This window comes from Lissotriton vulgaris, chromosome 8, assembly GCF_964263255.1.
Source record: "Lissotriton vulgaris chromosome 8, aLisVul1.2, whole genome shotgun sequence".
In the NCBI taxonomy this organism is placed as follows: Eukaryota; Metazoa; Chordata; class Amphibia; order Caudata; family Salamandridae; genus Lissotriton; species Lissotriton vulgaris.
In genome coordinates this window covers 1,514,560,823-1,514,574,031 of record NC_141696.1, presented here as the reverse complement: position 1 = coordinate 1,514,574,031, position 13,209 = coordinate 1,514,560,823, and the positions used below count along the sequence as shown (strand labels likewise).

The 13,209-nt window shown below is 45.9% G+C and overlaps 1 protein-coding gene across 4 annotated transcripts in view; it reads left to right on the top strand.

Annotated features, from left to right (window-relative positions):
* Positions 1-6,144, top strand: part of BOC (BOC cell adhesion associated, oncogene regulated) — a 133,914-nt gene extending 127,770 nt beyond the window's left edge. For 2 of the 4 annotated variants that reach the window (XM_086935638.1, XM_086935636.1), the window contains exons 15-19: positions 123-341; positions 1,342-1,535; positions 2,118-2,308; positions 4,286-4,464; positions 5,131-6,144. In XM_086935638.1, the coding sequence (XP_086791764.1) occupies positions 123-341; positions 1,342-1,535; positions 2,118-2,308; positions 4,286-4,464; positions 5,131-5,312 (965 nt within the window). In that variant the 3' untranslated portion in view covers positions 5,313-6,144. The remainder of the gene's footprint in view (positions 1-122; positions 342-1,341; positions 1,536-2,117; positions 2,309-4,285; positions 4,465-5,130) is intronic. The other 2 variants (XM_086935637.1, XM_086935639.1) reach the window with 1 other exon arrangement.
* Positions 6,145-13,209: the final 7,065 nt, after the last annotated feature.

Genomic DNA, 13,209 nt, shown 5'->3' with positions numbered 1-13,209 from the left:
ATTTTCACTGAAGCCTCTACTGCAGCAGCTCTGTGGTGCTTTTTCAGTGGCCCTGAAGAAGGGTAGCATGCTTGCTTTAAGAGCACCACCTGAGATTCTCACCAAGTTCTTTTACCTTGCAGCCCGCAAGTTCCCTGGGCCGCCTGGACGCCTGCCTCCATCACTGTTGCCCTCCCAGTCCCCCCCGGAGAAGAGTGGCTCAGGGCCACCCAGCATCGGCGCTAAGGTAGCCCGGTCCAGCGACCTGCCGTACCTCATCGTGGGCGTTGTGTTGGGCTCCATCGTCTTCATCATTGTGGCCTTCATCCCCTGCTGCCTCTGGAGGGCTTGGTCAAAGCAGAGTAAGTTTCTCTCCATATTCTGGGGGGTAGGAGGGGGGCATGTGTGGGCAGGAAGGTGCACATACGGTTCAATGTGTCCCTTAATGTATGTGGATCTTCGAGGGTCTGGTGGATGCTATGGTTTGTTTTAAGTGAGCTTAAGGGATGTGATTGGTGCTTATAGGGACGGAGGAATGCTATGATTGGTTCATGTGAGGCAGACTGAGTTTGCAAAATCCTGTCACTGATATTAAGTAATGCGTTTTTGGTGGATCCGAAGCACAGAACTTGCACTGAAAGGCATTCTATGCCTGATGAAGCAGACTGAGCCTCTTGAATACTCTGATTAGTATATGTGAAGCATATAGAACCTGAGCTTAAGGAATGCTGTGATTGGTGGGTTTGCAGCTTTGAACTTCTTCTTTTAAATAATTGGTGGGATTGAAATGTACAACACATGCACTTAAATGATTTTTGTGGCAGGGGATAGGAAGCGCAGAGAGCCATGGGAATGCTCGATTGGTGTGTATGATGCATATATGACCTGAGCTTAAGGAATGCTGTGATTGGTGGATTTGCAGCTTTAAACCTAGTCTGGATTACCACGATTGGTGCGATAGAAATATATAAAACCTGCCCTTAAATGAACTCTGTGGTGGGGGAAAGGAAGCGCGGAGAGCCATGGGAATGCTAGATTGGTGTGTATGAAGCCTAGAGGACGAATGCTGTTGGGTAGGTTTGATGCTTGCCGATTCCCAGCTAGAGAAATACGCAGATTGGAGGATGTAAAGTTTTACAGTAGGCAGCTGGATTGAGATACATGAGCTACACAGATGTAACCCAGTGCGTCACAATACAGACCGCACCTGATTCGCTAACACCCAGGACTTCCTATTGTAACAGATAGTGATTGAGTATATGAGATCTGGTGTGATGTGAGATACATGGCTGCATCATGTTAAGTTCTGATTGGCTAAGAAAAAGGCTTATTGATTCTAACTAAACCGTCTCCTCCTTACAGAGCAAAGTACAGATCTTGCGTTCCCACGGACAGGGCTCCTGACGTCCTCTTGCCAGTACACCATGGTCCCACTTCGAGGGGTTTCCACCGGCCAAGCCAACGGGCTTCCCTATGCCAATGGCAGCTGCCTCCCTGGTGAATTGAACGGTCTGGCTGCCAAGCGCAGGGAGTACCAACCGGACGACTGTATTCAGGTATTGACCTGCTCAAGTGTACCTGCATCTCTGTCCGGAAATGTACTGACTTATGGCACAGGATAAGGGGGAAAGCTACACAGAAACTTTATAGAACTCTGGGTATAGTGTCGTGCATAATTAAAACCAAAACCTAGAAACTCAAGATGGCTTGAAACGAAGTCCGAAATACATAAGGGTAGGATTTGTACAAGAATTGAGGACTTTGCAGTTGCAGATGTTTCCAGGCTAGTGGTAGTCCAAGCACAGGATTGGTGGAGCAACTTTACTCTGCTCATGTTGTGCACAATATGTGACAAGAGCAGCGATTCCCAGATCCAAGAGAAACAAACCATTTGCATCCGGCCGAGTGAATGTAGTGAGAGAAATGGATGTGTCGAGAGGATTTCCAGATACACCCACCATGGGGATGACTTGAAACTGGGTAGGGATTCAAGGAAGGAGAAGAGGAAGTTATAAAAAGTTATACACAGTGTTTGGGATGGGTGAAGTTCTTACATTTCTTGGCTCCAGAAGACAAATTGATTCTTTGATTTGAATTCTGCTGCACAGTGTCTTACTACTCTCTGTCTTTCATTTCAGCAGTCGGAAGAGAGAGATGTCTTACTACAAGGGATTCTGTCCAGGAGCGTTGACCCCAATACCTTACTTCAGGGATTTCTGACTGGAAATCCTGATCCCAACACGTTAATGCAGGGGGTGCTCACAAGAGATGCCGAGCCTGGCGCGTCACTGCCGGGGAGCCTGATGGCGAGCGACCACCAAGTGTCAGGGTAAGGAACACAGTTACTTTGTTGCTGCGCATGTTGACGAAGGCACCACTTCACCTATACACAACCGCCTCTCAATCTCTCAGCCAGCAGTTACAACCTTAGTGGTATCTTGGTATCTTGTGTGCCGGTAAGCGAGGACACTTATGTGCCTCAAGGGTGCCGCTTCGAGGAATTATCCATGCAATTGTTGGTCGCTGTAGCACGTACATCTTCTGCAACTTAGTAACATTCTTGGAAAATTGAATTTTTGCAGCAATTGCTTCAGCAACAGGAGTTAGTGCATTGCAAGCGTCATCGATATATGTACTCTGTAGATGCAGCAAACTTTCACAGGAAGATGATGGTGCTAGCAACACATCCTGCTCAAAGTCCATCTCCAACTTCCATGTAGTCCCACTCCGGCCAGAGTCGCGCATTACATTAAGTGAGGCAGTGGGCTTTAAACTAAAATCTTGTTGGGAAATGTCCATCTTAGACATTTCTGTGTTCTCTCTGCTATGAATGAAGGACCTGTCTGCTCATTGAAGGAAATAGGCAGTTTCCTATTCTCCTTAGAGTAGTTTCTCACTGGGATGTACTTCTAACACCTTAGAGCCTCTTCTACGCAAGCCAGACTGATCCTCGGTTACCACAGCTTCACATCTGTCTCCTGGAGTGTTTTGGAAACCTGAAATAAAAGTTCAGAGCACTGCCTGGATCTGTAAAGTGAAATGAAAAGGAGCTCTGACTTTTATTTTGAAGTTTAATTAATCCACAGTAATTATGTGGGATTTTTGACTGAGCTGAAAATGGTCCATTCTGCCTTTAATGAGAAATATTAAAGCACACAAACGTATGTTGGTTACAGAGAGTGACGCCTGTTGACAATTTACAACACAAAGCTGACTTCCAAAACACGCCATTCGAATAAAAACACTGCGACATAAACACACTGCGGCATTACATCTGCATGGAAAGGGTTAAATACGAAGAGCTTCTTCATGCGTAGGAAATGACGTAGATAACCTCTTACTGTTTTCCTCAGTTGGAGCTTTAACAGCCTCATAGGGAGATAGTTGTTGCAGATACTAAATATGTTCAGTACTATTCATGTTTTTATTTACCCTAATTCTCAGTAAAAATTGCCATCCATATAGGGTACTTTTGATCTTTTTGTTGCTCATATTGTTTTTTCAAACTGATGTCCTCAAACAGTAAATTACATTAGTAGGACAGCAAGTGTATCATTTATATTTGTTACAAAATCAGAGGTGCAGATTGAAAGAATTCAGGGCTATCACAGTGGTTTGTTTTTGTTCCTTGTAGAAGTTTTTATAGACGTTAGTGTTGGCTCAACAAAAAGATGGAGTGTGGTTGCTTCTTAACATGCTCGTGAGTGCTCCGCTGCCACCGTACGTTCTTAAAACAAGATATGGCTCCAAGTTGTGGTGATAGACAGACGATACTTATTCTCATAAGCCCTGCGTCTTAATGTCGTAAATCCAGGGCACGAGGTGGCGGTGCTGGAGTAATGTGATGAGGCGACGAGATTAATCCGTTCCACCGTTGATATTTTAGGTCAATTTAAAAAAGTACTGTTGATCCGGGTAATGGTAACTACTGAAGCCGAATTCAGACCCCCTTACGCGTATTATTTTTTGGCCGTGTTTGGGTAAGGCAGCGGGCGTTGACAGCGCTGGTGTGTTTTATTGGGGTGGGAAGCGATTCTTGCTAGAGGTTGTTCCTTGAGTCAACTTAGATCATAATGAGTGTTTTAGGGACACATTGGTAATCCATTGGTTGAGAACATCCTCTTGGCCATGTTGATTGATTCGGTATGGTCTCGATGCACAGTCTTGTTCGTTTTTTTGTTTTTTTGTTTTTTTTTAGAATCTGCCATTTTGTTGATTTGATTACCAAGCCGTTGAGTCTTGCTTTTTTCAGCACGTTGATCAGTAGCAAATGATGGTGAACTTATCTTTCCTTTTGCCTTCTCAGGAACACTCTACAGAGGTCCCAGGAAAGCTGCTACCTGCCCGACTGCCCCGATGACTCTGCCCAAGAGCTTCTTCAGTCTCCCGAGAGCCACCTACTGCAGCAGCCATGTCAGCCTGAACCGCAGCATGCGGAGACAGCCCACCCCGCCAACCAAGGAGTGGGAGACTGTGTTCAACACGGTGAGTATAGACCAGTGCCGCCTTTCGATTCAAGATCCCACAATGCAGGGAACAGTGATTGAATGATGTTTACTGTCCTCCCAGGGCTGTGGCTATGAAAGGCAGTGGTAAAAATACCATCTGGTACATTGTTTGGAGAGAAAGTGGGGGTGGGCGCTTCATTGCAAGTATGCGTGCATTGATCGCAAAGTTGGAAGCACACATCTTGCTGTTGAGATGGGGAATAGTGGATTAACCTCTTTGAAGTCCCCCACTTTTTTTTATTTAAAAGTCTTTAGTCAACTTTGACCTTTGTTGCATGCAGTCTAACTCTGGATCAGCTACTTGGTTCTTTTCCTGTGCATCTCTCTGGGTTCTTCTTCCGTTGTCTACCGGCTCCAATCCTCCCAGGGAGGTTGGTCCAGGCAGGCGCCTGCATTGAGCTTCGTTGGCCTTGCTTCTTTCTTCTGTTTACAGTTAGGATATGACAAAAGGGGCAAGTCTCTCCAAATATAAAGCCCATTTTGTGAACGCATCTAGGGATGTGGGCTGTTTTACATGCTGATATCAGACCTGCCTTCTCCTTTGTCTGCATGCTTTAATCTTTCTCTGATAAACAAAGACATCTGAAATAAGTTCCCTCTTCGTATTGCTAATGTTGGCTTTCTTCGGACATGTCTCCAATAGGCGTCATCTACTGCATTGACCTGCCACCCGTGGAAGAGGTTGAGAGTCCAAACTCCATCCGAAGCAATGACCATGAACTTTGTCCATGTACGGTAGACCTCACCTGCATGGAGCAAGACCCAGGACCAAGCCTCTCCAGCAATCCCACAATGCACTGCTCTCCAGAGCCCCCCACAAGTTAAGGTTTAGCCCCAGAGACGCCGCTCAGAGACTTTTTATGTAAACTACAAAAACACAGAGAAAAGATGTATTTATTTTTGTATAACAGCAATATTTATATATTTATGAACTTGTAAATAAATGTACATGTGCCTATTACACAGCCGTAGCATATGGAATCCGAGCCACACTTCCTTTCCTTCTACCGGTCTGACCAAACCCAGTGCTTCAATGGTATTCGGTCACATTAATAAATGGTCAATATTTAGATGCGAGTTGCCGCAGGAAGTGATGTCATCATACCAACAGACGCCAGGGAAGCAACATTTTTATACGTGAATACTTTGCAGCAGGAAATGAGATCATGAGATGACTTTGCATCTGAAAGACAACCCCAACCAGCTTTCGTGACAACAGGAAGTGAGGTCGTGAAGTGCCCACAGGACTGAATGGGTGAAATTCCCGATTAGGCATTCGAAAAGAAGTGATGTCATCACGTGAGCCCAACTGCTAAAGACAACGTCCATAGAATGTATTTAACGGCAACAGACTACCCCCCTTGCCACAGGAATTCTACTCCTAGCAAAAGGACAGCATGTCCGCCATCTTTGCTCGTTAAATAACAATGGTCACCCCTGATAAAATAAAAAGATGTGCACTACATGTGTGTTTTGCTGAAAATTAAGCACTTGGAATTTTGTCACATTAAAGACTTTACAGGACAAGCCTAAAAGGAAGTGATGTCAAATAATATAATAGGAAGTGATGTCAAAGCACCTGAAAACATTACATACGTCTAGCAATATATTTGTAAAAGAGCCAACTCTTACATTTCTAAATAAATACTTAGTATTATTTTCTGTTTATTGTTGTGTTTTTCAAGCATTAGCAGTGGTGTCCTCAGGAGACAGATCTGGGATTAGATTTCGGATTGCAGTTGTTAACCCTTTGCTCCACTGTAAGCCTCATTCCAACTTGCTGTTTAAATAGTGTCTGCACTGAGGCCATTATACATTGCAATCAGTGCAGCTATGGTCCAGTGTTTAGGCAGTGAGGTAATGGAGCAGCATTGATGGGAAAGTGTGCCGTAGAAGTCTGAATCGCCAATCATACGCGGAAGCAAGAAACGTGGCTATAGCACCTTGTGCCACCAAGAGCTGCGGTGAGCAGATTGAAGCTTCCAGGTGAGCAAGTCTGCCTAACATCTGGGCAGACTCTGACACAACCTTCACACAGCTGGACTGACCTTTGGGGAGTCTGGCAGTCTGCCCTCAGATGGGTCATCTTGAAAGGGCTGGTGTGTAGGCTTGTATTTTGGTCCCATCACAGCCCACAGGGGTAAAAAGTATGGCCCGCACACCGACCTTTTCCAGTTGGTCCATCTGGTAGTGCCAGGCTGCCCACATGGCACCTCAACACTTTTTTCCTCTTTTTGAGGAACCAGGAATAGGGATTATTGAAACGATTTTTAGGTCTTGCCTACCAGGCAGCTTTTAGTTGTCTGTAGGCGAACATCTCATTTGGACCATACCAACAATGTACAGGGGGGGGGTGGGGTTAGAGCCTTCCCATTGCTTACAATTGTGTGGTTTTATTGTCATTCATTTGACGCGTCTTGTTCCATGGGGACTGCCTGCCTGTTCGTGTGATTTGTGCCTCCGTTTCATTGTGCCCCCTTTTGTTTGACCGACTTGTAACTTTTCACTGGTCACAGTTAGGGAACATGTTTCATTTTTCAGTCAACACTCCATAAGAGTGCCCATGTTTTGCTTTTCATTGTGGGATGCATAACACCCCTTTAATACCCCCACCCTGTACTCAGTGTTAATTCCCCACCTCGATGTTACTTCCCCACCCCTCCCCGCTTGTCTATAAAAGCACTGCACAGGTGTGTTTTTGCTAGGGTATGACTGAAAAGCAGGCTTTAAGGTTTGTTTTTGGTGTGGCTCTACCATTCTACATTTTGCATAGCTCAGGCCTGGGCATACAAAGGCTTTTATGGTGCTGGGTTAGGAGCTGGTTCCTCCAGCGGGATATTTGCTTCAGAACGTTTAATTCGCGTGACTGGAAAGGAGGCTCTTAAACCTGCACGCTGGGCCCTGCAGAGGGCCAAATGGCAAAAGGATGTTTCATTTCCCAGTACTGTGGAAATTAACCCCTTGTATGCTGATGACGAACCGCAGCCGTCATGCACTACGGTGCTCGTGTGCTGATGACGGCTGGGGTTCGTCATGGCCCGCCCCTGTTCATTTGTTTACCGCACAGCGGCGGAAACGGGCCAGCAGCGAAGGGGTTAAAATAGGCCCTGGCACGTGTTTTTCTTTTTATGTTTCCTTAAGGAAAAGTAGTTGAAAAATAAAGCATACCATTTATAAAGATTGAAAATTGAATGCTGTGTACCTTAAGATGCGTTTGCCTTTCCTCTAGTATTTTGAAATGTTTTTTTCTTTACTGTTTTAAGCCATCCTTGCCAAAACATTGGCAAAGTTAATAGCTTTGCATCCTTATTCTATAAGCGAGACTTATTGGCTTTGCCAATGCTTGTGCATCATACATTTATGATGTCAGTAGTCAATACAAAAAGTAATCCTCTATATGTGTCAATAGCAATGCAAGACGGCAGGGCATTCTGGTCAACCCGCTTCTCAAAAGGGGCACCGTCCACCATCACAATACGACGACTAGCTGCCTATTTACAATATCCTGTAGCCCACCAAGATCATATTCTGTGTCCAATCAACCTGAAAAACACACACATTACAAGATACCGACCAATCGGGGTTCGAGCGATACAAGATACACCGTCTGCTAGAATGTTTACGGGGTCGTAAAGCAAAACCAGTGCTAGAGGAATCCTCATTGTCCTGCACATGTTCCAAGCATGTGAAATGGTGAACCACCTGCTCTCTAGTCAGTCTCCTGCTTATGAAAATCTAGGCTGTACCTGCTCCTCTATTTTTTAAGTAGGTTCTTGCACACCTAAGTCATTTTCTCTCTCCTATGCAGTACTTACTCGATCGCACTGGTCTCAATGGGCCCGATTCACAGAACTAACTTAAGACGAAATCCTAAACTACTACCATTTTGGTATTCACAGAAGGCACTTACTCATTTCAATATTCACAGAAGGCACTTACTCATTTCGGTATTCACAGAAGTTAGGAGTCCTAACTTTAGGACTCCTAAATGCCTTCTGTGAATACCGAAAGTCTTACAGTTAGGATTTTTCTCAGTTTAGGAGTAGTAAAGTTAGGACTCCTAACTTCTGTGAATACCGAAATGGTAGTAAGTTTAGGATTTTGTCTTAAGTTAGTTCTGTGAATTGGGCCCAATGATTTGTCCCTTGGTCCTTAATGACTACAGTTACTGCAGAAACACCCACCTCCTCTTGTAAATTTACCACCCATGACCTACGCCCCAAGCCTTACTGCTAGTTCTCAAAGAGTCCAAAATGGCACCACTTGCACTACAGTTATACTTAGGAACTGCATGTGTAGCTGTAGAGAGACATGCTGTGCATACTTCTGCCATCTGGTCTTAGGCTCGTATGGGTACAACTTGTTTTTGTTTGAAGAAATCTTTTGAGTGGCAAAGTTTAGAGACTCCTCCCATGACTGGTAATATGGATGGGCATCAGCGCCATGGTTAGATTGTTTTCTGAAGCTGTTTGGGTTGGATGTGCTTCACCGGGATTATGAGTCGATGCCGCGTTCTTCGTTGGGCCTCTCCAGTTCTCCGCTCCTGTTAGCCTTCAAACAATACTTCGGTGCATCCACCCATTCGTATTCTGTCGTGGTACTTCCATCGAGTCCACTTCTCTGATTTCATTGGTGTTTCGCTCAGGGCTCGGCCTCTTCCGTCAAGCCTCCTGCTTTTCACTAAGGTCCGCAGTGCCGTTCCAAGTACTCCTGGGCAGATCAACGCGTGGACTTCAATATCTGCCTGTCCCCGGAGCATTACTAGGCAGTTGCCTTGCCTTCTACTCCAAAAAGACTGTCAGGAATCATTACAATCGTCAACTTGCTCTGTATGCTATGGAGCAACATAGAGGCAAAGGCACCTCTGATATCTTTGGAGAAGACTTTGTGGAGGAAGGAGGGTTCTTAGTTTAGCAGATAGTCTTTCAGCCCGGAACCCGATTCCCTCTGACCACGATGTAGGGAGCGATGAGATGACCCATGGGATGATTATGGGGTTGTCGCTTCAGGTGACAATGACCTTGAGCTGTGCCCCACCAAGCCTTCCCCTCCTGACGATACCACCTTGTATCACAAGGCTATTTACAGGGCAGCTACCTTTCACAAGGTGTACTTACACACTTTGCCAGAGGAGGAGGATTTTCTGGTGAAAACAATCTCCCACACTCAAGAGTGCCACAAAAGTGTTGGCTATGCTTAAGGGAATACTTCACCCTACAAAAGAGGTCTTTAAGGATCCTATTAAAACCTGAGTTATCCCCCCAAGGGTTGACAAAAAGTACAATCCTTCACCCCCTGATGTGGGAAAACAGGTTGCTCCACAATCGGCAACTCAGTGGCATATCACCAACTCAGTAGGGTTATTGGCGTGCCCAATTGGATGAAATGGGGACTTAATTCAACATCCTGCTGATCAATATGAACAGATGTCATATGACCTTATAGCTAATGAGCAAAGACTCTCAAACACCATCATAAGGTGTGCTTTTGATGTAGCAGATCTCACCAACCGGGGTATAAATTCCAGCATGCCAATCCGCAGGCTTGCATGGCTTTGTATGTCTGGCTTCAAGCCAAGGGTACAGCAGCAACTGTTCAACATGCCCTTTCATAGGGAATACCTTTTTGGCCTCAAGTTGATCAGATACTGTTCTGGATATGGATACAGCCAAACCAACAGGAGTTCTCCAGTCTCTATCGCCCACTGAGACTTTAAATCGCACACAATTTCGTGGCAGCGCCAAAACTACCTCCAAGATGTTTCGTCCTGATACCAGAGGCAACAGCAACAACCACAAGCCCCTCAAGGATAGTCCAGGGATGCCTTTAGAAGAAACCACGCCAAAGGTAGGGGTTGCGGCAAAGCAGCTAAGGGAGCTGCACGCCATAAGCAGTCACTTCCTCTCTCTTCCCCCCGATAACATTACCCCTGTCGGGGGATGTCTGCAGGGGTTCCATCCACAATGATGAGGCATCACCACAGACAAATGAGTCTTTTCCATTTTAGAGCAGGGTTAATGCTTGAGGCTTACTGCCCCACCACCAAACACCCCCCCACGCAAACACTCCCCTTCCCTTCAACACCAAAGGCTCCTACGAAGTGAAGTACACGTACCCTTATTCAAGGGATCCATAGTCCGTGCCGCCCCAACAACGTGCCAAATGGGTGTACTCCCTAAACTTAAACGGATGGGTATCTGAGGCCCATACTAGACCTTGGACCCCTCAACAGGTGCATTCTATTCCAGGATGTCCTTTCGCTACTGCGACAAGGCGACTTTATGACTTCCCTCAACTTGAAGGACGCCTATTTCCACATCCCAATCCATCCTGCACATCGCCGCTACCTCAGGTTCATAATAGGTGGACAGTACTTTAAATTCAAAGTTCTGCCATTTGGCGTCATTACCGCCCAAAGAGTGTTCCCCGAACGTCTTGTAGTGGTCGCCACTCATTTACGGAGGTACAGCATCCCCGTTTTCCCCAATCTCGATGACTAGCTGATAAAGATTGCAAGCAAGTAGCAGTGTCTGGCTCAAACACAGACCTCCTCCATGATTTGGGTTTCATTATCATTGTGGGCCAATCCCACCTTCAATGGAGTAGCCAGAAAATTAAAATACCAGCCACTTGATTGGAGAACCATATTTCTAACCATAATAAAGCATGTGAAGTGGGCTAACCTGACTCTTCTTAGGAAAGTTCCCTTCATACTTCTATCCATGCATTCTTTCACACTCCCATCTACTAATTTCCATCTGTTCATTCATCCACCCTTCTTTCCAGTCACCTTTTCACCCACCCACACTTTGTATCCATCCTGAATTTCAACCTTCCACTCGGCGATATATTCATTAATCCATCCATCCTTTTACCCATCCATCCCTACACTATACCTTTAGCCATCATTTCACTCATCTTCCAATCTTTCCATTCATTCAACCTTTCACCTAGCGATACTTTCACTCTCCCTTCCATCTATTCTCAATTTAAACCTTCCATCTTCTCGCCCTTCCACTTATCCATCCTTTCATCTTGAAATTATACATTTCTCCTTTTCTTCCATTTTGCCTTTCACATTTCTTTTCATTCTATCCTTCCTTACTCCTCCCATCTTTTTTTTACATCCATCTACCCAACTTTTTTTATCCATATTTTTCCCCTCTTACCTTTTTCTCTCATGCTTACTTTCTCAATTTGTCCCCCATTCTTTGTTTTTCCCTATTCTGATCTTTCTTCTCTTTTAGTTTCGTTCACGGTTCAGCAGCTCCAAGGCCACATCCCTCTATCGTGGTTTTCCCTACCAGCGACTCGAGAATTTCGTCTTCCCACAAATAACAAACTAATGTTCTAGTGGGACGCAGTTCACCAGCCCAGCGAGCCAAGACTCTACTCCCACTTAAGCTGCTAGAGTGGGACGGGGAGTTCCCTAGGCCACTGCTCACACGTAAACCCTTCCTTGTGGCAATACTTCGCTCACTCCCCGGGAAAGCTTGCCCCAGCCCCACAATAGTCCAAGCCCTTCAGACACTGCTGCCTCTTTGTCAACCACAGTATCCAGTAACAGTCAGAACAGTGATGTGCCTCCTATGCATGATTGCCTGCCGCATCGCCATCGTTCCCGAAGCCCGATTACACATGCGTCCGATTCAAGAGTGCCTACCGACACAGTGGTCTCAAGCAGAGGGTCTATGGGAAGAACTGCTGTTGATTTGGGCCAGCATCCATCGCTCTCTACAGTGGTGAAACAACAACAATTTGTTGGGGGGGGGGAGGGGGCAGGTGTTGTTAGATCCCGTTTCCCAAGTGACCATCACCACAGACGCCTCACTCCCAGAATGGGGAGTACATCAGCAGCACATGACTTCAGAGCATGTGGACACCCCTTCAACAGACCGTCCACATCAACAACCTGGATTTGCTGGAAGTTCATTTGGCTTTGAAGGCCTTCTTCATCACAAGGCAGTCCTGATCAAAACAGACAATATGACTGCCATGTACTACCTGCATACACAGCGGGGCATACTCTTCCCCACCTCTCTGCACTAGCGAAGGACATGTGAAGTTGGACGATCCACCACAATGTACATGGGCTTGAGAAGTACCTTCCAGGAGCAGACAACGACTTTTCAGAGCTGCTCAGCAGGATGCAGCAACAAATCCGTGAGTGGGAACTCCACCACAAAACCCTGCTCGCCTACTTCCAATGTTTTGGGTTTCCTGACATAGATTTGTACACAACCACAGAAAATGCTGGTAGCCCAAGCTTTGCCTCCATGTGTCCATAGTCCATGGTCAATGCAATCTGGATGAAGTGTTGAGGGATATTTATCTAACCTTCTCCACCTACCACTCCTTCCATACGTAATTTGGAAGCTTCTACAGCCATCCTTCACCCTACTGACTCCCATGTGGGCCAGACTGCTTGGTTTACAGCCCACGAGAAGCTCCCTAACAGGCTGGACCTTCTCACCCAACATCAGGGCACTCAGGCATCCTAATGTCATGCAGCACAACCTGGGGATCTGGCTCTTGCGGTCTTAGTTTGATTATCCCAATGTGCCCTTTTAATGTATATCCGTTCTCAAAGAGGCTCACAGTCCCACCACTAGAGCATGCCAAGTGGAAAAGATTTGTCCAGTACTGCCTCGCCGTCACACCACTAGAGCATGTCAAGTGGAAAAGATTTGTCCAGTACTGCCTACCCAAACACATTGACCCT